Genomic DNA, 26,342 nt, shown 5'->3' on the forward strand with positions numbered 1-26,342 from the left:
AAACTAGAATTGTGTTTCTAAACGCGTTTAGTCGCTAAATGTGTTTAGTTGCGTTGCGGTCATGCGATTTTTCCATTTAAACGCGTCTCAAAACGCCGATCTGAAACGCGGAAATAAGGGCGTCTTGAATCATGATTCTGCCAGAATCACAATCGCAGAAACCGCATGAACGCAACTGTGATTTCAATCACAATTCTATGATGTCATTGTGCGCTGTGCGCATGCGTGTCTCACGGGGTATCCCACAGCTTCTGGTTCTGTTCGCGCGCTTGTGTACGTCTTGTGAATCGTGTGTTTCGGTACCATACCTGCACTAGTTTGTTTACATCAACGCCATTCACCGATTCTATGCTATAGTATCTACCTAGCTATTTCTTATAATAATACATAATAATACATGTAATTACTCTCCAATTGAGTCGATAATAGTAATGGCTGCAGCTGTGTCTACCAAGGAAAACGACGAAGAATTAAGATTTTTCCTCGATCTGTGGGCAGAGCATGAATGCCACAGCTTATTGGAAGGTATTCACCGCAATAAAATGGAAAGGCATACAATAAACTGACTGATCAGTTGGCAGAAGGATTTAACGGGAGGTCAGGCTCAAGTTGCAGAAGAGACAAGGTCAAACTGTGCAGTGCGCTGCGCAATGGCAATGGATGAGCTGAGCCAGAATCAGCGTTGCGAAAGCCCGCATGAACGCTCTTCCGCGGAGATCGTGATTTGAAACGCCGTTTTGAATCATGATTCATGTTTGTGATTCTGGCTACGAAATTCGCATGAACGTGCCCTAAAATGGTTGTCATTTCTCTGTATAGTCAAGAATTGGTGTGGACCATCCATTGACATCCGAGGTGTTGTATAAAACAAGTGTATGGTCCTTACTCATGCAACTGAACAAGATTCCACACTCGGTGAAAGATAAGGCACATTTTTTAATCTTGGCTTTGTCTTGAATAGAGCATCTCATCTTTCAACTCATTCAAAATCTTGTATCATCGCACTTGTGATCATTCACTATTTGTATTATGGTCAACTTACGAATGCATAGCTATTATCACTGGAGAGAATTAGGACGTCTATTGGTGAGGTGTGGTTGGCGACACATATTCCTCCACCGATGGCTCGGTTTTCCCTGTAAAGAGTGACAAGAAATAAGAGTAAGAATCATATCAATATACCAGAGTGAATTTTACGACAATATGAAACACTATCAACAGGTGTGTCCTTTGCTGCATATTTTTCATTGTGACAAGCCTTGTGGCAAAGAAGTCACCGGTTTGTTTGTTTGTTTGTTTTTTTTGTAATGAGAAATACCACATCGCAAACAGACCACTTGAAAGCATAGTTACACAGCAAGATGAGAAGTCAAATTTTGTTGATATAGAACTTCCTTCCTTTTTCCTGAAACATATATTTCCAGAGGAGACACTTGTTACTGCTTGCTGTGGGAAGAAGTTACAATCAAACCGCTATCATCTTATTGAATAACAACTATTCATGTCAATCATTTCTTATGTAAAAATGTCAATAATTTTATTTTTTTAAGCTCTTTTCATTAGAAACCTTGTGGAGCAGTTTCCCCTGCAGCAGGAGTTCTTTCAGTTTTTATGAAAAGAATACTATTTAAGCATGATCTAAGGATATGAAGGTGAGACAATGTATGCATGTTATCACTATTCAGCAATCTACATAATGACAGAGACACCACCATGGGTACCATCTTGATACTTTGCTTACATTTTAAAGGGTGTGTACAGTTCTGGTTGAGGTGAGGATTTAGCTTTTAACGTTTTGCGAGATATTCACAATCACTCTATGAGATGTCAAAGAGCATGTAATTCTAAGGGGTATCAAAAGTTTATTTGATGAAAATCGGTTTTGAAATGGCCAAGATATCCAAAAACAAGGTGAAACAAAGAGATCCTAATAAAAGGCGTGGCCTGTCACCTTTTATTACTATTACTTTTTTTGGATATCTCAGCCATTTGAAAACCAATTTTCATCAAATAAACGTTGAATCCTTCTTAAAACTACATGCTCTTTCATATTTCATAAGAGGTTTCTCATTATCTCACTTAGGAATGTTAAAAACATGAATCCCCATCTCAACCAGTACTGTACAGTCCCTTTAATGAAAAGTTATAAACTGCCATATTGTTGGGTTAGTTAGTTTGTTTGCTTTTTCTTTTGATGACTTAAAATCACACTGCAATTAAAGCTATGCCTGAACCCAGTGTTATACCTAACTTTATCACTTAAAATACAGTCCTTTACATGAAGTTCAAATTTTATGAGTAAAGATACTTGAAAGGCACTATTGAAACATGTATACATCTATGGCAAACAAAACTTGTTCCAAAATACCTTTTCTTGCTCATGTCATTTTTACTTTATACATTATATATTTCACTTATGCAATATTTCCCAAATTGAGACTTGTTCAGATAATGTTGAACTTGAAATTCTGAAAAAGGTTGAACTTGCAGTCACGAGACATATTGATGCAATGAACAAGAATTATCATCTCTTTTTAGAGAAAATTTACCAATTTCTTACCTTGGAGACAAGATAACATCTGCGTTACATTGGCTAATACTTCTACAAGTTTTTCATTTTGAAAATAATGGTCAAACTCACAATAAAAATGGTAATTTGGTTCAGTTGTCATCTTATGCCTAAAATAATTTGATACTCTTAAGCTCCATTCTGTGGCTGTTCACACAGTGCTCCCTGAGTTTTTAGCCTGTGTCAAACTGTTAATCGTCCAGTGCTAAATTTCTTTGGAAAACTAAATATTAAAGAGGTTATCACTCCAGCAAAAGGTTGCCTTAACAGGCAAACTAGAAAATCTGGATTGCTGGTGGGATCCTTACACTAAGGTATCAGGCACAGAAAATGAATTCATGATGACTTTTTGCCAAATGTATGCTGACTGTATGCTTACTGTGTGCAAAAATTTGTTATATTTACAAATCAAGTTCTAAAGAATGTGACTAGGTCACAGACTTACCTGTTGTGGTACGTGATAAGAGCTGAAAAACTTCTGCAAGCTATCCTGTAAATCGTCAGGGTGATGTACTTTGTTAGTATTTTCTTGATCCTGTACACAAACAAAAATGAAAATCAAATCATTGTCCAGTTGTTGGTCCCTTGCAGCTAAAAGATTTGAAAGTTAGAAAACTGTGTAGATAAAAAAATCAATTGGAATCCCATTTTCTTTGCTCATTTTTCCACTTATAGATACAAAATTGTTACAAAACATAATCAACAATGAGACCATCACACACATGTACATTTTCAGACAAAGTCTGATGCATGTTTTGGATGGGTTCACACACACTCTTACACTGATTGATGCAGATTCAGATTAACAATGATTGATTTCTTTTACGACTCCTCCAACGATGAAAAAGTAGACTATTAAAGCAGGCATCACACTGTCCCAGAATTGAGGAAAGATGGACACACAATAACAGAAATGTTCAAATTCGGCTTGGATCGTATAAACATTGGGTTATTCATGAAGGCATCTTGAGCCTTTGTTTGACTGCCAGTGAAGTTTCTTAGGCTCAAGCAGCAATTTTGTGAGCAGTAGCAAAATCTTCATGCAACCATTGTGTTTCCTTTGTGTGTCCTTCAGGTAAACTTCTTGATAAAGATTCACATCATCGTACTCCTTCATGCGTGGTGTGGGTGCCATCGTGAGACCTTCTGTACTTGCTTTGGCTGTTAATTGGCTTTTGACAATGGTTGGGGTCAACTTTGCACGAAAATGAAAACTCCATATTTGCACTGCCATCTTGTGTTAATTTTGGGACAGTGTGATGCCACCTTGAAAGAAAACTTCTCAAAGTCCAACTTACCTCCAATTTGGGAAATATCCTAAGAAGGCTCCAAAGATAAACAGGTAAGATATTGCTATAGACAACACTGCCAACCTATGGAAGGAAAGAAAGAGAGAGAGAAAAAAAAAATATTGATGAGAGAAGTAGATTTACAATTATCCCTTTGTCATACCAAAAAGTAATTATCGGTTTTATATGCCTCTCAGTTGACTGCACATACTTTATCATGTCATATAATATACATGCATTCATTGGTCCTTGAAAGCAAAATACGTAAACTTGAAATTGACAGCTGGTCTAGTATTTACTGTAAGAGACAGAATCTCAAGAAAAACTAAATTACATATTTTTTAAAAATACTGTAACAAGAAATACTCCGGCAAATAAACAATAGGAAGGTTGTAATCAGAGCATATGAGGACTGTGAACATAAAATGTTTACTGTATATGACACACAATGTATATTTTAAAAGTGAGTCTAATTTTTCATGAATCGCACAATTTTGCTAGTGGCTAAATTCGTGATTGTGGAGTACAGTATTGAATGGAGAAATGTATACGTGCACGTCACATTCATGTCAGGATCAGAGTCAATATTTTTGTGTGTCTTTAAATTCGCCTATTGCACCTGAATCACAAAATTTGTGTATACCACCTGACTTGCAAAAATTCGCGAACATAAAAACCGTGTGAAATATTTGGTGTATACAGTACTAGTTTAGTGTGAACTTCTATTTGGATACAGCAGGACACACAATAGACCTGCTCATATGAATTACATAACACTTTTCAAACCAGACGCCAATGTGCTAATGTCAACAGGGACTAGTAGCTCCAGGGCTGTTATCTCACTTCTAGATTACTCCAGATTTGCATCTAAACTGTGACACCAATTACGGTGAACTTCAAGGACTACAGTGTGTCCCTAGTTCAAAGTTCAAATTGTTTAAAATCTTAGTCTCATTCTTTTAGCATGGACTGTCAAATGAAATACAAAATTTGGTACGAAACTGCTTCAGTTTCCATGACAAAGGGCAAGCCATGATCACAAATATCAATCTAATGATTCTCTACAGTGAAATTAAAAACACTTGATTCTTTTAAATGATGGGAGCAGAGGATTTTAAACAGATTTTGTTGTTTTCTGTACTTGGTACTTTATAGTGCACTAGGCAAATTTGAACTGAAGATTACATCAAAGTAAATCTAAACCTGACCGTATTTGCCTCATCGATAACTTTGATAAGATACATGTTTCTAGTTTGATGCAAATCTTGCCAAGAACAGCCATGTACCTAAACGGTAAATTTGATTTCTTTCATCTCTACCACAGTTGCCATATCTAGAATACCACAGTGTAAAAAAAAAGAAAAAAAAAAGGAATAAATATATTGACTGCAGTCAATATAAATCACATTGCCCTTTTGTGTCCAACTGCTGACTGCTCTGGACATCATTATTTGTCCTGTAGACAGACTTTGCCCTGTGGCTTATCCCTGAATGAGCAATGTTAACTCTTTGTGTGTTTTGAGTGTTGATTGGCACAGAAAACCCTATAGTGTTGTACAAACTGTCCAAAGTCCCTTGCATTGAAAGGATTAAAGAGAGAATACTATACAATGAACCACTCACCTCAATGGAAGCAAGAAGCAATAGCGGAATAAACAACCAATGAACCACAGGACCGTTAGCCGCAAACTGTACGGAGAGAACAGCATACAAGACAAAATTCTAAGTATATTAGGAAAATTATTGGAGCCTATCAGTTCACAACGAAAGCACACTTCTCTCACAGCAGGCCAAATTCATTACATAAAATGCATTAAAAATTTAAATGAGCTTTATATAACAAGATTCAACAATTACATTTGATTTCTGCGGTGGTATGGTATCATAATTTCCCTTGAAATCTACCCTGAGAATATAACATTCTCACTGAATTCTCAGAAACAAGTGGTAGTATTATATTTCATGTGGCCACGTCACTGTGAAAGGATTTGTACTGTACATTAGTCTCCATCTGCATTTTGTAAAACCTGGTCCCTGTTTTATGAAGAGTTATTATTGATTCTATAGTTGATTTCTATCATAAGTCTACGGCAGCCTGTGTGGTAAGGAAATTTATAATCAATTATGTATGTTTTGATAAAACGGGGCCCAGAAATGTTTGTGTGCACTTCATTGTCGTGAATGCCAAGATTTGCTAACTCAAAGTGCACGTGAAAGTTCTTATCTACACTATATGCATTGAATGTCAGTGGCAATTTGCAAAAATTTCATGCCACAATAAAGGCCGTCAGCTCCAATTTGCGAAAATTTCATGCTATGACAATATCTTGCTCTAAGGTACTACATGGTACAATGGTGAATTGCAATATCACTCCTTGTAATATATTCGAACTTAGACTGTTTTTAAAAACTACTTGTATCAATTTTTGTTAATCTGAAGGTATGTAGATAATGAAATTCTAATAACTGCTGAGGGTCAAATGTCAAACATACCTGAGGTACTGGTATCGCATGCTTGTTCTTGTCAATAAGTTCCATGATCCAAGCTCTATTTAATGCAAGACATATTGATATGTATGAAAAATGCACATATAAATACAATTCATACTGATAATAGAGATTTGTATTCTCATAAAAACTAATGCCCATAATGCTTTTGACTGTTTTATTACCTATATATATTTTCCTTTATATTGTTACAATTTCTTCATATCATCAAGGAGCAACACACAGAAATCCCTCTCTAACATCCATCAGTATGAACCAGTTGACAAGACCTTGGTAAGCCATAAAGTACTTGGAGAAAATTTCTGAGGGACACAGGACCAGTTTGTCTCTATGGACCACAGGAGAATAATCTTTATCCTTGCCTAGAGCCATGGGACTGATAACAGGTGATTAGCTGAACTCAAGGGTTACACACTGACAGATAGCATTGCAGTGTCAATATTTGTGTATTTTGATTTGTACATTGGTCTATCAAATCCTCAGCTAGACAGAGAGTTGATAAGGAGAAGTACTTGAAACCAAAGGCTGAATGAAGGAACCTTAAAACAGTGACCTCTTTAACAAAATGAGTTCAACTTTAAAAACGGTATACCGTCAATTGTCTATGCTATAATCAGTCATATTCCATTTCTAGTTTTAATTGTGCTGAAATTAAACCACATAGGACAATGCACATCATCAGTAGTTGTAGCCCAAAACTATACATCTCCATAATACAGAGAATTTACTGTAAACCAAAGAATGTTCGCATGCATTTTAATTTCGCGAGAGCCGAGTTTTGCGAAATTAAACTGCACGCTAAAGACCTTGTCTAAACTATATGCATTGAATGTTAGAGGCAACTTGCAAAAATTTCATGCCGCGAAAATATCATGTTTTACAGTAGAATCTGCAGGAGTGTGCTACATATTGCTCCTGAACAGCTGTTGAAAATTACAAACTCCTTAAAAAGTCCAATAATTCTCCTTCATTTTCTCTCAGCTCTTGAGAATCTGTCTTTTTTTATAATGTTGACAGACAGTAGTAGTTCTATAATTGTCCATTGAACGAAAAATTATTCACAATTTCTTTCAAGAAGTAACAACGTTGACACAAAATGTATTGGGTTCACTACTTTCCAAACCATTTGCTAATTCCAAGGATATTATCAAGAGGTTCAAATGATTTCTAGACAAATACCTTGATACTCCTTTGCTGATGAATTAATTACTTTGAGATAATTAAACTTTGCATGTTCCTCCATTCATGAGGTAATAAGATGTAATGTCAAGTGATCATATATCATAGGTGGCATGGGAGAAAAACACCTTTTTACATCCTAATCATTCTAATGATGCTCATTATACCACTCAACCTTACATACTGTATATGTGCTCCAGGTCTATTAACTACGTATTTGCCATAATATACAGAGTTGAACTATAAAGATAGCACTAAAAATTTCCAACAGCTCTGCTTTTCAAAGCCAACTTCGTAACTCAAGATGTTAACTCTCTTAATCCTTTCTTTTCATGCACATTTGTGAGTATAAAATCTTTGTTGCATTCAAAAAGTATGTGTTATATGGACAGCTTTCATATCTATTACATGAAAGAAAGGCATGTCAATAATTCATAAAACTCTCACCTTCTGCTGAAAATCTCTTGGTAACCTCATCCTCAACGATAGCCTGTGACAGAAAACAGAATGAAATGAAATGAAAGTGAAGTAAACATCACTTAGAAACACAAACACACTGATATTTCCTTCCTGTCCTATAACATGTTCCTTTTCTCTCCTCATAGTAGACTTGTATGAACTAAGCCTACCTAATCATGTTGATTGATATAATTTGTTTTGTTTAATTTTTATGGGCAAGCTTGTTGTAATGTACAATACAGGAAAGAAGTTAAAAAAAAAAACAAAACACTGGAATAAAAGCAGGAAATAATTGGTAATACACTACATTTCCATGTTTTGTCTTTTAACCCTATATGTGCTGCATTCGCACGTCCGACTCGGTCGATGGCGTGCCAACTTTGCATATTCTGCTCAAACCCACAAACCCACCCAAACTGGTCGATAAATCACCAAATGCAGCAGTACAATGAAAGCTTTTCTTGTGCTTCTGTTTGTCTCACATGTAGCTTGCATTTATGTGGTGATTGACTATCAAGCGGTGTTCCCAAATAGATTTGCATGTGAACTCTAAGTTTCTGCCACTGTTTTGTGTGCAAAAGTCATGCCTTTACGGTAATGTAGCTACTGGTCATTTTAAAGAAAAACAATCATCGATTTGTCATACAAGTTTCAACAAAGCAAAGCTTGGCATTTTCTCTACAATTTTGCTCACTACATGTCCAGCTGAACAGAAATCTAAAGAAGTTACATAGATTTGAAAAACAGAATGTTTTTTTTTTCAAAGCATGACAACTTTGGTGTCTATTAAAGATTAAAGATAATAAAAAGTTTTGGTACCTCAAAAGTGTCCCTGAATTTCCTTGTCTTAGTTTGTGTTTCAGGTTAAAGTACCTTTCATATAACTAACACTGTGAGACTTACTCGCCCCAAAGTGCTCTCATGTCTTAGTAATCATGCAATTAACTACGATCAGCAGCCCCATACGCATAGCGACCAGCAGTCCCATACGCATAGCGTAATCGGGCTTCGCATTGTAGCATTCAGGATCATGACAGATTTAGTATCGCAGGGTAAATGTCAACTTAAAATCCCATAAATTCTTCAATTTGAAGACTTACCAATTAACTTGAAGTATTGAAAACAGGCTTCGGGCAACGTTTGGTTCTGCCTATAGCCCCTTTCTGTTCGAATTGATGACTGAATGTGACTCGGTCGACAGGACCTTAGGAGAGCTACATACAGTACACTGAATACTACAGCCAGTGCATGCGAACACATCACATGCACACAAATTTCAAATCCATGAACGGATAAGATGTTTGTGTGCGCATGCGCTGGCCATGGTAGCCAGTGTATGTACCTCTCCCAAGGTCCTCTCGACCGAGTCACAGTCAGTCATCAATTCGAACAGAAAGGGACTATTGGCAGAACCAAACGTTGTTCGAAGCCTGTTTTCAATACTTCAACTTAATTGGTAAGTCTTCAAATCGAAGAAATTTTTGGATTTTAAGTTGACATTTACCCGCGATACTAATTCTGTCACGATCCTGAATGCTACAATGCGAAGCCCCATTACGCTATTCGTATGGGGCTGCAGCTGGTCGCAGTTAGCTATGCGTACAATGGGCTGCACGCTGCTGGTCGCAGTCAGTGGTTTCGTACAATATTTATCGACGCTGGACAGCGTCGGCTCTGGTACGAAACCATTATTGCATGATTACTAAGACATGAGAGCACTTTGGGGCGAGTAATTCTCACAGACAACGTACTTTAACCTGAAACACAAACCAAGACAAGGAAATTCAGGGAAGCTTTTGAGGTACCAAAACTTTTTATTATCTTTAATGTGGCACACAGGGGGTTTCCACCATGGCTCATAAAGAGTTAATGACATACATTCAAAGAGTACACAACCTACACCATGGATCTGCGGGTATGATGTTTTGCTGTGAATAAGAATGTGTAAATGAGATACTGTACATGTAGAATGTGATTTGTAACTCATTTAAGAATCAGACAACAGTGCTTCTGCCCTTTAACCCATTGAGGACGGACTGATTTTGCTACAACACACACTTCCCATAGACACCTGCCCGAGTGTACTCGGGACTTGTCCTCAACAGGTTAACAATCAATCTTTCTAGGCTGCTGAGAAGTCATACAGAATTGGGTTACAGCACCAACTCCAATATCCTGTGGTCTGTGACCTTACAGGTCGGATGTAGACAGATGACCACTCCTCATAAACTGGGTCAGTGCACTGTGAGTGAAAATATATGGATGGGAACAGCTTCTACTGCTGTATAATCCTACTTACAGCTGAAAAACAAGTTTAGAGTACTAAACTATAGGTGCCTTCTATTTCTATATGAACTTACTAATCTAATAACTGAAATACTGTAGCTCACATGTTCCATTTAATATTCCTAGCACAAAGGAGAAAAGGCAAAAAGCCTAATATATCATGAAGCTGGATAAATAGAGTGTCAGTTTAAAATAAATAACATACTAACCAGGAGCTACAATCGCGTACAGCTGTGATACATTGAAACATGCAGAGATTTGACTGTGCAATAAATCTAATCCTAAATAATGCCTTCGGCGACACTTTGTGGCAGAGGCATAAAAAAGAGCACTCTATCTGAAGTTTACCAAAAATAAGCATGCACAATATCACAGATGATTTCTGACAATCCCAAGCTGTCCCATCATTTTTAAAATGTTTGTTATGGTCACAACTTATACCAGAACAGGCATTTTACCTTTAAAGATACAATTAGTTGAAAGAAAGATACTATTCAGAGGGGTGAAGGTTCAGGTGTGAGTTTCTTCAATTTTGTCTACCTCTACAAATTTCTTTTATTCAATATGCCTTGTCCGCCTTGTACTACTTAACATAACAATGTCGGAATTTTGGAGCTTGGGTATTTGTTCCATGTTCATCGATCGTGTCACTGCCGACAACCAGGGACAGCCTGGTGGTAGTGTCGCTGCCCGGAAAGCAGTAGATGACAGGTTCGAGTCCCACTGGTTCCTTGTTTCGACATGTTTGTTAATTTACAGATTTATAATTGCGATCTTAACAAATTTAATTTGTACAGGGAGACAAAATTGAAGAAATTCACACCTGCAGACACAATTAGTTGGCACGTCCAATTCATACCACGTGATTACAATAGAGAAATATCAGCACAATTACAGTACATTAGAATCCATCAGGAAGCTGACCTATCACATGACATTACTTTCTTTCCGTTTGCTTACCTCTACACCTTTCCTGCAGAAGTAGCAGACATCGGCCAGCTCAAACTCCCTGCGGAAAGTATCAAAGGATCGGTTGTAGCGCAGCCCCTTAGCCTCAGCCTTGATGCCGTCTGCTAAATGTTTTGGGGAGTCTTTGTGGATCAGAGTGGAACCTGAGGGAGGTGGGGTAGATAGAGGCAAACACATCTTAAAGAGGGAAACACAGAAAACAGATTCTGATCTACACTGTACGCGCTACGCCCACAATTACTATACAATCAAACACCATATATTTCACAAATACCATAACAGCATTTTGAGCTTTGGCAGACTACTTTGTGAGAGGATGAATTCATGATCAAGAAACTGGCTGATGGAAAGAAAAATAATTATTATCCCTTTGGAAAGAAAAGTCTGTGATTTCCAACCTCAGAGACAAAATACAGCACATTTGCATTACATATGGGACACAATATTTTTCTAGTTGTTCAAATTATAGATATCAGTGGACTTTTGAAATTCAAGAAAATAAAAACACCACAAAATATACCTCGTCACAGAGCTCCAACTACGGTTGTAATCCTTGTTGGGTAGTCTCCTACCTTGTCTTTGGATCTTTGCTTAAATCTTACTGTTTTCAATCCGTTACAGACTAGTCCCGAGTATACTCAGGGAGGTGTCTATGGGAAGTGCGTGTTACAGCAAAATCAGCCTGTCCTCTATGGGTTATAGTGACACTCGCACTATTCAATCATCTGAATATATTCTGAAATAAATTTTCATCTGCACTTTAATACACAATGTTGTACAGATTTTAGAACCGATACTAGGGCTCTGATAAAATGTGTTCAAGAATGTAGCCAATTGGAAGCACTGAAATGAGTCACGTGTGCGTGCATTAATTTCTTAGTAAATGCACTGCCTGACCAGGGAGGTGGAAGAGTCTCTCTTCCACCTCCCTGGCCTGACGTACGTCACAATGTTTACACTAGCAGTGCGCACTCAATCAGTTGTAACAAGTGCGTCACGCGCTACTATACGCGCTGTCAATCCTGGAAACAACTTCTAGTTCGGGCCGCGGGCTGCCACAACAGCCGGCGGCCTTTCTTGTGCATAACACGTGGCGTACGTATACTCTTATACGTACGTACAGTACTTATGTGCGGGATTTCCGAGTGCGACGTGCGTAAATGTTTGGGACGAACATCTTCGGACATCTTGACTTTTGAGCGAGTGCTACATGTAGCTGACTGGTATTGACCCACAAAGGTACGTGAATAATGCTGTTAGTTTTCGACCCATTTTATAAAACAAATGATGCACAGGATTATTTTGTGGCATCAGTGAAGGTGCGGCGCACTCTCGAGTATTGACAACGGTTGCAAACATGCACTCGGCTGCGCCTCGTGCATGTCGCACCATTGTCAATACTCTCGAGCGCGCCGCACCTTCACTAACACACTCTCTCCTGTGCATCATTTGTATACTGACTAGCTATACACCCAGATGTGCTAGCCAAGCTAGAATGATAGTAATCCGAAGGAAGGACTCTAAGCATTTCATTTTCTTCCCCCTTTTTTTTTGTGTGCGTGATGTATTATGCACACATCCCTCTGTCAAATCAATCAGACCTTCCTTTTCCTACAGTGCTACATCAATTCCTATAATTAGAAAAGACAATCAATATTCCAGTATGTTCCAAGGAGTCATCAGAGCTGTGAGGACCTGTTAATTGGTCCCATGTGATGCTCCAACTAGGACTCAAAGGTCAAAAGTTGCACTGATAACCATCCATGTACAGACACAGTATGTACAAACCACTGCAAGTCATCAACATACCTTCTAAAACAGAATGCTTGCCATATCTACAATATACTAGGCATATCATCAGCATCGCTAGGCATCTTCGATAAGGAAATGCTAGAGAATTGTGACAGTTACTGCATTGCTAGCCCTGTCTCGATATCAAAACTACTGTGCTGAATAAATTTGTTTAATTTGTGTAATGATTGTGAGCAATCTGTATATTGATAGTTCCACCCTAAAAATGCCTCACTGTACAGGTAGTGCTTACATTATTGGAATCTTTAGAAACAAAAATCTTATACAACACAGAAATTATATCTCTGGGTTTTTTCATCTGGTTTTTTTTTTTTCTTTTTTTCTTTTTCAAAAAGGAAAGTATATAAAGTCTACATCAGTCTTGTTTGGCCAAGTATCTTTGCACTGATACACATTTATTGTATGCAAAATACAGTTGCATTCATTTGTACATTTTTTTTTTGTTTCAGTAAAAAATTATTGATGTAGAAGCTAGTGGAAGTACATTTATAATCTGGACTGCACTGAAGAAAACAAGACATAAAAGAAACACAGTATACATTTCTTACTGTATGTGATTCAACTCAACAAATAAATGTTTGATTTTGTGCTTGCCATGAGCTGTGGAATAGGGGGGATGAGGGGGGGGGGGAGGGAGGCTAAAGCCCCCATGCTTGGAGCTCTTAAAAAAAAAAAAAAAATACAGTACAAACATCACAAGACAGCATGTATCTTTAAGAGGTTTCAGCAACCAGATTCTTCCCACTACAAATTTCCTTCCACACACAAAAACAAACAAACAAACAAACAAACAGTCTGCTGCCTCTGCTGTCAAGGTAATATGTGGAGCATGAATAATCTTTGTCTGACAATGTGATGTTTGAGATGTGCAAAACAATAATTCAATCCAAAGAGATGTTTTAAAGGGGAACTGTCGAGCACAATGTGCAGTCACGTTCCAATTACAAGATGCTGTCTAGACAAAGCTACATGTAGACTGATACTGTACAACTTGTAAACCAGATGGGACAGGGAGATATGTACTTTATACATGCAATATTTTGTGAGTTTTTATTTTCATGAATTTAGCAAACCCTCCTATTTGCAAAGTCAACAAGCATGAAATTATTGCCAACCATAACATTTTTTTGTACCCCATATGGAAAAAAATTAGGATCACGCAGTTGTACTATTTCTCACTTCTTCTCTATGGTACTTGGTCATTAATTAACCACTTCTTGACTTGCAGTGTTGTGAAAGGCTCTAGTGGGCTACTGTCAGCTGTAGGCAGATAAACGCAAGGTCTACTCTCTGTCAATAAAGTAAAGCACAGTGCCCTGGATTATTACCTGGTGTATACAGTAGTATACATGTAGTAGATGGTTGGACACTACAGACATGGCTTGGCACATGGCCCAGCTTTGTGGTATAAATAGCAAACTGATCTTTTAAAGGTATGCCACAACATTGTCCACACAAATCTCTGTATGACCTCAAATCTTCTCGCCAATCACACTCGTTCACTCATGTAACCCTCTCTCCAAGGTTTCAGACATTTCAAAGGCAATATCCACCTCCTGCTATTTAATAAACATCATGTTATAGTTCTGCATGCTCTATGACTACACAAGATACCCACAGAGTCATTTTATACATTGTCAGGTTGTGTTGAATGTGAATGTCACATCACCCTACACTGCACTTGGTGAAACAATCAAGCATTGTGCATACATTATTGAGATTGAAACTTTCATAACATCCACCATCACCCGGCTACAACATAATGGTACAATGTATGTAACATTAAACAAATTACAACTACAGCGTGTAGGAGTCTTTATCTGTCCAGCAAAAGATGGTGAGTAACTTCTCCATTCATGTAGCTGTTATAAATATAAAGAAAATTCAAATATTTTCACTTTTCTTGCATAGTAAATGAGCTCTTGACTTGCCTCTTTTTAAAGGCAGGGGGAATAATATTACCAATAACATATGTCAGGAACAAGTCAAGGTACTATAAATGTGTACTTTTTTCGAAATATGAAATTTTGTGGAATTCTCTTTAAATTTTCTTTATATAATTCCATGCATGTGACATCATACACTGTAGTAGTCATCTCGTCCAGCAGTGACTGCGTAGAAACTTTAAAAATTCATAAATTTTGAACAGATTCTCTGATTTTCCTCAAACTTTCACTGATGTGTTCGACTGATATTGCTGCATTCACTCAATTCATATGTCTATGAAGGTGGACTTGTCCTTTAATGATTTCATCTTGTATGATACTCTTGTCTAGGATGTCTTCGTGGAGGAAAATCTTAATTCATGCAAATTAGGGAGATAATAATGTCTGAAAGCTAATGAAATGGGGGGGGGGGATACCTTCACTCCCATACAGGTACTGTATATATACGTGCGTACTGTAATGTGACAGGGCTGTACACACAATGTATAGTATGTGTGTGAGTGGGGTTTCAACATATATTATCTTAGGACACATGATGATAAAGGCTTAATCACTCATTTTACTGGGTCTACATAAAATAAATACACTAATGCAGAAAATGTCTGCCGCATATTCCTGATTACTCCAGCACTCAGGATGAATTTAAAGTAATTGCAAGAATCTCAAATGTGGAGCGCGTATTCACTTGAGACAGGAAATTATTAACTAGAAGTTGCTGGCTGTTTGAAGATGCTTTCCTTGTATTACTGGGTGCACACAGATAATGGCCTACCACCATTTCTTGAGGCATGTCATAGAATGGAATCCTATTTACATACTATGAATCAGAAAGACAGCACGCAGGCTGTGCATGCCCTGTCTAGACATGACTGAAAAGACAAAGGACCTTGGCTAGCTCTTGTAAAATAAATTTTACTTGCTAAAAACAGAACAAATCACAATGTTGCATCATCAAATTCCGTTCATGCTTAACCCGAGGCCTGAGCCTGTTAAAACATCCACATTATACCTACTTCTATGCTTCATTTGCCAATAGCATATATGTCTTGTATTAAACTGTTTGTGTAAAAATGGTTATGAAATCACACTCCTATTTTTATTGTATTACAGTGACTTTTGTCAGAGACTAAAATGTAGCATTATTATGCATCAGTGGGGGACTGACTGTATGTCACAACAAAGTTTCAGAGACGACACAGAGTATTGAATAGAATCTCATTGAAATATCTTGGCAAGTTGATGGGTTCAGTGTATGGGAACATACATTAAGTGCAGTATGCTACCCCTTATTTTTACATTGTATGATCAGTCATCATGAATACACAGACAGAAATTGTTCGTTTTGGTATTTGTTTGTTGTTGTATTTTTTTATTATTTTTTTTTTACACAAACATTAAAGTTCCTAGGCTACTATTCAAAGGGTGCAATGACTGAATTTGACATACTGTATACGCCATACATTTCGCGAGTCTAAATTTTCGCGAATCGGGAATTCCCGACGATTTCGCGAGTGGTTGAATTCGCGATCGTGGAGTTGTGTACTGAACGGAGAAATGTACATGCGTACGTAACATTCACATCGGGGATCAGAGTCAATATTTTCGCATGTCTTTAATTTTGCGAATAGCACCCAACTCGCGAAATTTGTGAAAATAAAAACCTCGTGAAATATTCGGCGCATACAGTATCCACTGCATGAGGAATCTATCATATTACATATGCACTATCCATATTCAAAACCTACAACATTTTAAAGATTTAACTGTACAGGCTTTGGCACATTAATTGAAAATGTCCATCCTCTTTTAAATATGAAGGGGTGAAATTCAACCTATTCCTACATTGCTGCTATTACATCAGATTGTACCTCGACTCTTGTCATTGATACATTAGCCTTCATGTTATCACAGAACTGCCATGTGGCTGAAGGTAAAGCATCTACAGCAAATTCTGACTTTACAATCGAAGAAAGTTGCCAATTCTACTCTCCCCTGTCATCCATCATCTTTCCCCCCCCCCCCCACAAACAAACATGCAATGGTAATGGTAATTCTCATTAAAATTGGGGAATAAGGAAAACATACTGGTTTTTGGCTATCTTGACTCTGTAGTACTACACTGTACATTTGTTTATCTCCCATCTCATGCTGCCAAGTTGTTGTTGTTGTTGTTGTTGTTGTTGTTGTTGTTGTTGTTGGGTTTTTAAAAAACAAATTGATGCCCACCTACCATTTTTACTCATGAGTCGTGTTTGGACCACTTCCTCCTCATCCTCTGATTCAACCTCCACTTTGGGGGCATCGTTGCTTGTTTCCAGGGCAACCTTCACCCGCTGCTTCCCAAACTGTGAAGAGAACACGAGATGAATGCATAATGAGCACAGAAAGGTCATACATGTACAGCTATAGTATCTTCATCATAATGATCATGTAGCATATCTTTGATATTTTACCTCATTTTGTTCATATTTTTTTTTATTTGTCAAATTACAATTGTACCCATCATTTCCAAGTACATGTACTGTGTTTCTCCCAGTTATAACAGCAATGAACTCTATCTTGTATGCCATGGATACATCATAAAAGATGTACAGCACATGTACAATGTACATGTATGACATAGCATAGTACAAGGGTAGTGAAAATGCTTGCATTTAACAAATTCTAGGTGAGAATAACCAGAGCTATATTGTACATGTATACTGCATGTACAATGTAAATGGAACCAAACAGTGTCAAGATTTCTCGACTTAAATCCTCACACATTGTCCTATTGAGTACAGTACAAAAAAAAAAAAAAAAAATATGTGTGGTGGGGGTATAAAAACTACACTAGTGTTGCCATTTTACATTTGGTTTGAAACCACTCATTTAAAAGTTCATACAACTGTACACTTAAAGCTATAAACTCACTTTGATCACCACAATATTGCCTTTTGTGACCACAAAAAGAACAAAATTAAAATTGAAACACAATGTCTAGGTTCAATACAATTGTAGGCATCCATACTTCAACTGCAAGTGTCCAATAGGTGACTGCATCAAAATATTTTATGTAGCCATGCTCTAAATACATGTACAGCCTGTACAGTAATGTACATTGTATACAATAGTATGCAATGTACATGTACATGTAAATGTAGTTTTCCAATAATACTGTACCTACTGCATTACAACATTCAAATTCTTGCCACTCTTAAAATGGACGACCTTTTTGGGGCAATGCATTCAGCCATAAATGCATTTGGCATTACTGGGACTACATCTAAAGGACATTCTCTGTATGTGCATAATGACATTTGTGAATTATTGACACATCTCTCACAGCTGATATAAACTGGTTTATTTCTAACATTTAGTGCACCACAATAAGCATACACTGTACTTGTACATCAGTACAGGCCTGTATGTACACACCTGAACAAGTACAATGTACATGTGGTATGGCCTACAAGCTGTACAATATTTGTAAATAATACAATTCAAACAAAATGCCAATCAATGAAAATAATTTTGAATTACATTAGTCTTTAAAACTGTTAAATCATGGACTTCAAGCCAAGAACAGAACTCTATGTGATTACTGATTTCCACTATGCGTGCAAATGGTTTTTACATTGTGATGCTCACTAAATATTGAATTAGTATGTGCTAACAAAAGAGGAGTTCCTTGCTTGCCTCTTCAATATGAAAAATATTAAACATTTCATGCACAAACATCTGCATGCATTTGATTTTATTCTTTTATTCATCAAACTAGAAAAATATGCTGATCACTAAGATTGCATATATTTCTAAACTGCTTCATTTCATATTTCGAGTCTAATTTTACTGAGAACAAGGATACACAATTGTATATCCCTTGTGATATGTTTACTTCATTCACAGAATGAGAATTTTATATTAAACAATTATTGTAAATCAGATCCAGACATCCATGTAAAGGAATGAACAACAATGATATCAAACTATCAAGACAGGAAAACACCAAAGTACTCAAAATGATAGGACTGTAAAACAAGAAATTTTGTGTGCATTTCAATTTTGCGAATTTTGCTAGAGCCAAGATTTGCAAAATTGAAATGCACATAAAAGTTCTTGTCTTCACTATTTACTGTAAAAGTGGATATTTTCGCGAGACTAATTTTTCGCGCTCGGCGGGCTGAGAAGAGTTTCGCGTGTTTTTAATTCCGCGGAATCAAGACATGGACTACTGGAACATATGGCAAGCAAAAATATTCACATGCTTTTATTTTCGCGCTAGTTTCGTCTTGCGTGAAATGCGCGAAAATTTCAACATCGCGAAAATTTCCACGTTTACAGTATGCCTTGAATGCCAGTGGCAATTTCAGAAAATGTCATGCCACAAAAAAAGGCTGCCGGTTCCAATTTGCAAAAGTTTCATGCCGCAAAAATTTCTTGCTATACAGTGTCTCTCACTGCCTCATGCACACCTATACACAAATAATTGCCAACCTTCAACACAGATCCTAAGAGCTATTAAGAAAAAAAAAAAGGGGGGGGGGAGGAAGGATTCCTTTGGAAGCCCTTTGGTGAAAGAATTCCTTATAAATGATAGCAATGTAACCCCATCTTGTCTAATACTAAAAAGTCTCCATACCAAAAATTCCTTTCAGTGGCTTTTCCATTGCTGATGGCTTTTTATCTCTCAAACTGTACCATTCCTTAACTTCCTAGTCACTGGAAAAGTTATTCCCTCATGACAGTATTTCCACTTCAAAAAGTAGTGAAATAAATGAAAATGCATAAAGTGGCATAAAACTACACAAATGCATAATGCTTGCCAGTTGTACTTCTCAAATGATGCTACGTATATATTGTACTTCAGAACTAGAAATGTCGCTTTGGCGACTGGTATGCCTCCGCCATAATGCATGATTTCCCCAATAGGTCTAGATAGTACATGTGGACTCTGTGTGATTATATTTTCACAAAATTGGCAAAATATTGAAATGACAAGTTTGTCACAAATGTGTTGAATAGTCACCTTCCTTGACCTAGGTTTAATTGGATGAATAGGAGAGCATGTATCTAGGGATTTAAGGACTTTAACTTGACTTTGACCCATTCATACATTTAGGCATTGAGTAATTTTCAAGGTACAGGTGTGGAGAAAAAGTGCAATTTCTGAATTGAATAGTAAATTGTTACCATTTTTATCTGGCCCTTGACCCTAAAATTCATAAGATAATTACTTTCAGGTAGAACATGCATAATATGTACTCAAAGTTTCAAGGTAACTTGAGCCACTTCCGAGATATGGAGGAAAAAGTTAGTTCAGCACTTTCACTTGATCTTTGACCTTTTGACCTTTGAGGCAAAAAAAGAAGAAAAAAAAAACCTTCCAGAGAATTTCTATTAGGTTACACACGCATACACCAAGTGTAAAAAAATAAACCCTGCTGGCATTGCATAAATATGAGGGTAATAGTACAATTTTGAAGTCTTGCACTTGACCTTTGACCCCTGACCTTTGACCCCATGAACCCTACATTCACTTCCAGTCAGTACATGTATATACTATGTTCCATGAAGATACCTTGAACAATTTTCCAAGGTACACAGAAAAAAAGAAGTTTTTTACTTGACCTTTTGACCTTTGACCTTTGACCTCATGACCCAAACTTTCACCAGAGAATCTTAATTGGGTAATACATGTATACACTAAGTTTCAAGAAAATCTCTTCAGGCATTCAATAGATATGGTGAAAATAGTGAAATTTTATGTATTTGACCCTGACCTTTTGACCTTTGACCTTTGACCTCATGACCCAAACTTTCACCAGAGAATCTTAATTGGGTAATACATGTATACACTAAGTTTCAAGAAAATATCTTCAGGCATTCAATAGATATGGTGGAAATAGTGAAATTTTATGTATTTGACCTTGACCTTTTGACCTTTGACCTTGAGCATGTGCACCCAAAAGTTGATACATGTAGGCACAACTTCACCCCCTAATACACATACATGCCAAGTTTCATTAGGATACCTCAACAGGTTTCGATAGTTACCTTGTCCACAAAATTCATTACGGACGGACGGAAGGACGGAAGGACGGAAGGACGGAAGGACGGAAGGACGGACGGACGGACGGACGGACAACCCGAAAACATAATGCCTCCGGCACCACTTCGTGGCGGAGGCATAAAAATACTAATACATCTTGTGTGGTCTACAGCACCATCATTTTAGATAGCTGACCGAGACGTGGTGGGTGCAAAGCTACAAAAACGTAAACTACATGTAGTCTTGCTTTTGTATAATTACACATTCCTTCTGACAATAGCAACATAAAAGGAGAGAATCAGTGTTGACAGGCAGTATGCTTAGGATGACAAACACAATGGAATGGTCCTATTTACTGGCAACTTTACAGACTTGAGCAACTCTGAGTAATACCCTGTGGTTGCTCATTGTGCTTGGTTTGTGGGTAGTTCGTTCCCTGTCACCACGCTCTGAAAGACACCTTGATAAACCACATCAATGACCCAACTCACAAGTTGTAATGGGACTGACTCTTTATCTGTCATTTCCTTGCAATTTCAGCTTTATGAAGACAAAAAACTTCCTCTCAGCTGCCCAAATGTACTGGAGTCATCTTTGTAATGTCAACCACATGTTTTTTGATGTTTCCTGCAGGGATATCTACTGTATGTGTCTGCACAAACAGGATATCTTTTTGTAATTCTATCAATTATTCAAACTTGTTTTTTTTTTGAGAAGCACTTTGTAAGACTTTTCCAGTCAACACTATCAGGAATAATTGTCAAAACTGTTAGATATCATTAAAATGAAACATTTGAGAATTTGAGAAAAAAAAGGTATACTATACATTGTACATGTAGAAGAATGAAACTTCTTTTGTGTCAATGTTAGAGAAAGTAAAAGGTATGTACAGTATTTATACCAGGATGAAGATTCACTTGTCATACAATACAACATTGTGTACATCATACAGTACGTCAAAACAAAATGCACAATATAAACTTTACATGTACCAGTTATCTAATTAAAAGAAAAGAAAAGAATAATGCTCATTGGATGCAACTTTATGTATTGAAACTGATAATGGGATACAATCATCACTCCCATACTAAAATTACTATTAAAAACTTTTTTCTCAACATCTACATTGTATAGAACGAAGATGGACCCCGTTTACAGCCCGGCCTCAATTGCGCGGCCGAGCCTCGCAATTTTGTCCGTTTACACTGCTGGGCTCGGCCGCGCTTTTGATTCAAACCTTTCAATATTTTGTCGTAGTGGCGCTCTACTTGTAAAATACGCAATTTGGTATTGTCTGGTTTTCAGACCCTTTGCCAAATGAATTCCGTGGCGACAAAGTCGACGTTCGGGCAAAAGCCTTTGCTGAAGGAAAAAATCCTTTGCAGGACAAAACCACCTTATACTATGCTAGATTTCGACGTTGAGGGGGTTAATATCCTGAACAACGAAATAGTACAGGCAGAGGGTTTGGAAGCCAGACTAAAACTGGCCGCGCATTTGGCCCAGTTTGCGTTTACACTGAGAAAAGGCCGGGCTCATCCGCGGCCGAGACTACCTCCAGAGCGAGGCCAAATGCGAGGCCAATTTTGGCCTCGCATTTGGCCTTTTGTGCGTTTACACTGAAGCGGGGCTGAGCCGTGGCCGAGCCGCGGCCGAGCCTCGCACTGTAAACGGGGTCCAAGTTATTTCATCATACATTGTAATACACCACAGAGCTACAACATGACTACACACAGCACTACAAATGCAGTGTACATGTAATGTAGTAATGACCAGTCCATGCCCTACATGCTGTATGCTATTACTTGTCCAATATTCCCTGGTATTCCACTTGTTGCCATCCAGTATAACATAAATATTAGTACTGTATTCATGTTCCGCGTCAGTTCCGCGTCATGTTCCAAGCTTGTACAGTTTACTGAAAGACACTGATTAAATACACTGGTGCCACTTTCCTTCTTTCTTTCTCTCTCTCTCTCTCTCTTTCACTGTGATAGTCACTGAAGTTTCACTACAGATTACATCGTACATTGCAGTCATATAGAGCAAAACAATAAAGATTACAAACAATGGTTAAAACACTTCCACCAGGGCATATATACACAAAATAGAAAGCCACTAAAACCGTAACCACTAATACCAGGCATTCATACACAACCAAAAGCAAGATGATGTGTAAAACTGTATACTATATAAATGTCACTGTATGAAACATCTGCAGGGCTCCACACTATTTTTTTCCCCTCTTGTCACTAAGATATTTTCATTTGAAATTTTGGTGGCCAGAAAAAGAAATGTAGCAACCTGAAATAAGCAGAAACACAATAATCCAAGTGCCCCAATGAGCTACCAAAATGTAGCCTTTTTCAAAATTTGGTGGCCGTACAAGTGGCCGCGACCACTGGGCCACTGTTAAAGTCAAGCCCTGCAACTGTACAATCATAAGATACAGTAGCCTCTAAGAGACATATAATTCATTCCAAGGCTCCATCAACAATGCAAGGATTTGAAGAGAATAGTATGTTTTTTTTTTTTCAAATATAATTTTGTGACTATGAAATACCTTCTGCAAATGATTTGCACACATTGTACAGTACATGGTATTGTGTGTGCAACAGTGTAATTGTACACATGTACTGTATGTCTCCCCCATCGCCAAATTAAAATAAAAAAAATAATAAATAAATACAACAGGATCCTGTGCAATGATAACTTGAAGAATAATGAATCAATCCACACTTTCAGAATGAAACTATAACTTATTACTCACATCGAACAGGAAACCCCATCAAATTTGCTTTTGTGGGGTCACCTGACATAAAGACTGGCTACCAACATGGAGATGGGAAGAGACACCTCCCTGCTACCAACTATCATGCCACTGGTATACACTACTGTATACGCCAAATATTTTGCAAGGTTTTTATTTTTGAAAATTTTGTGAGTCAGGTGCTATTCACGAAATTAAAGACACTCAAAAATATTGACTCTGATCCTGATGTGAATGTGATGTACGCCTGTACATTTCTCTGTTCAGTACAGGACTCCATGATCGCGAATTTAACCACTCGTGAAATCGTCAGGAATTCTCGATTTGTGAAAATTAACCTCGCGAAATACTGTATATGGCATATACAGTATACTTGTAGTACAGCAAACTAAAAACATCATGCAAAAAGCAGCGTATTGATATGCATAATTTACAAATTGTACAGCAGTTGCACTGAAAGCAAAAGTAACACCCCACCCCCCCCCCCAAAAAAAAAAACAACAACATTAAAAAACAAACACAAACACACAAAAAAAGAAAGATTCTGTGCGGCATGGCTGTCATAGGGCAGAATAACATGATACAGCTTTATTCAAAACAAAAAACAAAACAAAAAATCAAAATACCCTGACCCCACAACTGCATGTGACATGCACAATACATTCAGTCTAGTTTGTTAAATAGTGTAAACACTGTACATCGCAATCAAATAAAACTGAGGAAAGCAACACTGAACTGAGCAAAACAACATCTGACAAATAAAGAACAAAAATAAGGCATGCATCTTCAATGTACATATATGCAACACAATGGTCCTACTCACTGGTAGTAATGAAGTTGGCTGTTTAGCAAACTATGCATGGTGGTAGAGGGAAGTAAACATCGAGAATGATTTTTAAAATCAATACACGTAACTGCAAGAAAATAAGGTATTCTACTGTACACGGTATATTGTACATACTGATCCCTTTAATAGTTTCTATCGTTTAACATACACTGTGCGTAACTGACAAAGCATTGATACTGGGTGATAGATAAATATATAGATTTCATCATCTCGAAGAATTCACCTACAGTTGTACACCGTACACTGTAAATGTCCACAAATCTAAGCATACAACTTTAAGTTATTACATGTACAGCTACATGTACAGTATTGTACACCTGTATGTATCTTTCATATTCTTTACAATTTACACTATTTTTTAGAGGTAGGCCCTATCAGAGTTTATTTGATGAAAATTGGTCTTGAAAAGGCCCAGACATTCAAAAATAAAGGAGTCCTAATAAAAGGTGGGACCCATCTTTTTATAATAACCACTTTTCTTTCCTTTGTTTTTTTTTTTTTTTTTACATCTCATCCATATTTCAACACAGATTTTCATCAAATAAGTTTGAATTCCTCTGGTTAGAATTGCAAGCTCTTTTGATATTTCATTCGTGGTAACTACACACAGCTCTGTCACTGTAAACTGGTGTCTGGCACATGAGGTCGGGCTACATTCATGGTTTCTAATTATCTCACAAACTATAAATCTAAATCTCCCGCCTCAACGCCAAAAGCGCCAATAAACACCACCACCAACCAACCATCAACTAGAGCTATACATCCCTTTAATCTGTGTGTCACTATCACAACTAAAAAAGCACTTGGAGAGTGCCAACCTCCACCCCGGCCGCAATAAAAGTGCACATCACGAGCATCATATCAATGTAAAACTGTTTATCTAAGGCATACAGAAATAGATATTACTATAATTTAGTATTTTGTTAATTTATTTTTATTTTTATAACAACACAGTAAGATTAGTTATGTTCTAATTTCTATACACGTCCTGCAAACAAACCTCAAACAGCTTCAGCAAGCAATGGATGTAAAGCCGTCGTATGCCGAGAGACACGCCGAAGCAGGCGGGTACAATGATCGCTGCCAACAGTATCAAGAACGGCGAGATTACGAAGCCGATAACAACGAAAATAAACTGCTCGCTGATCGCCATTTCTCTGAATGTGAAACTAGTGTCTATATGGTCACACTCGAAACACCAGCTTTACACTGTTGAAATTACACCATCTCAGAAATTTCAGATCATATCCCCGGTATAACATGCATCTTTGAATGTCCAAAGTAGAGACGCTTCACGTATTTCTGGCGCAGTTTAGACGTAGACAACCGTACGTTGTTGCGAGCCGAGCATACCGTACCGCACCGGTAGTAGTCGAGTGTGTGAAGAGTGAATGTACGGAAGTAATATGATGCGTGGTGGATTCCCCTTACTGTGTGCATACAGTCAATGACGATACTTGTTGTACGTGTGTGTGTACGTGTGTGTGCGTGTGATTTTCTCGGCCAATGTCATAGCTGGCGCGTGGATCACGCATGTCCCACCATGGACATGGTCCCACTCACTGGTCCCACTGCACTAGCTACTAGTAGTTGCACGCAAATAGGATCTATGTAATAGAACCTCTTTGGTTGCACGTCAATATCGCCTCATCTCGGCTCCGATGGAAAATCTCGTCA

General features: G+C 37.6%; 1 protein-coding gene across 1 annotated transcript in view; it reads right to left on the bottom strand.

Annotated features, from left to right (window-relative positions):
• Positions 1-25,930, bottom strand: part of LOC140241507 (glycerol-3-phosphate acyltransferase 4-like) — a 36,888-nt gene extending 10,958 nt beyond the window's left edge. The window contains exons 1-9 of the mRNA XM_072321234.1: positions 25,666-25,930; positions 17,248-17,362; positions 11,251-11,402; positions 7,993-8,035; positions 6,352-6,406; positions 5,482-5,547; positions 3,868-3,942; positions 3,015-3,104; positions 1,043-1,136 (exon numbers count right to left, since the gene is read on the bottom strand). Of these exons, the coding sequence (XP_072177335.1) occupies positions 1,043-1,136; positions 3,015-3,104; positions 3,868-3,942; positions 5,482-5,547; positions 6,352-6,406; positions 7,993-8,035; positions 11,251-11,402; positions 17,248-17,362; positions 25,666-25,818 (843 nt within the window). The 5' untranslated portion in view covers positions 25,819-25,930. The remainder of the gene's footprint in view (positions 1-1,042; positions 1,137-3,014; positions 3,105-3,867; positions 3,943-5,481; positions 5,548-6,351; positions 6,407-7,992; positions 8,036-11,250; positions 11,403-17,247; positions 17,363-25,665) is intronic.
• Positions 25,931-26,342: the final 412 nt, after the last annotated feature.

The sequence above is a fragment of the Diadema setosum genome, chromosome 18 (assembly GCF_964275005.1).
Source record: "Diadema setosum chromosome 18, eeDiaSeto1, whole genome shotgun sequence".
Classification (NCBI taxonomy): Eukaryota; Metazoa; Echinodermata; class Echinoidea; order Diadematoida; family Diadematidae; genus Diadema; species Diadema setosum.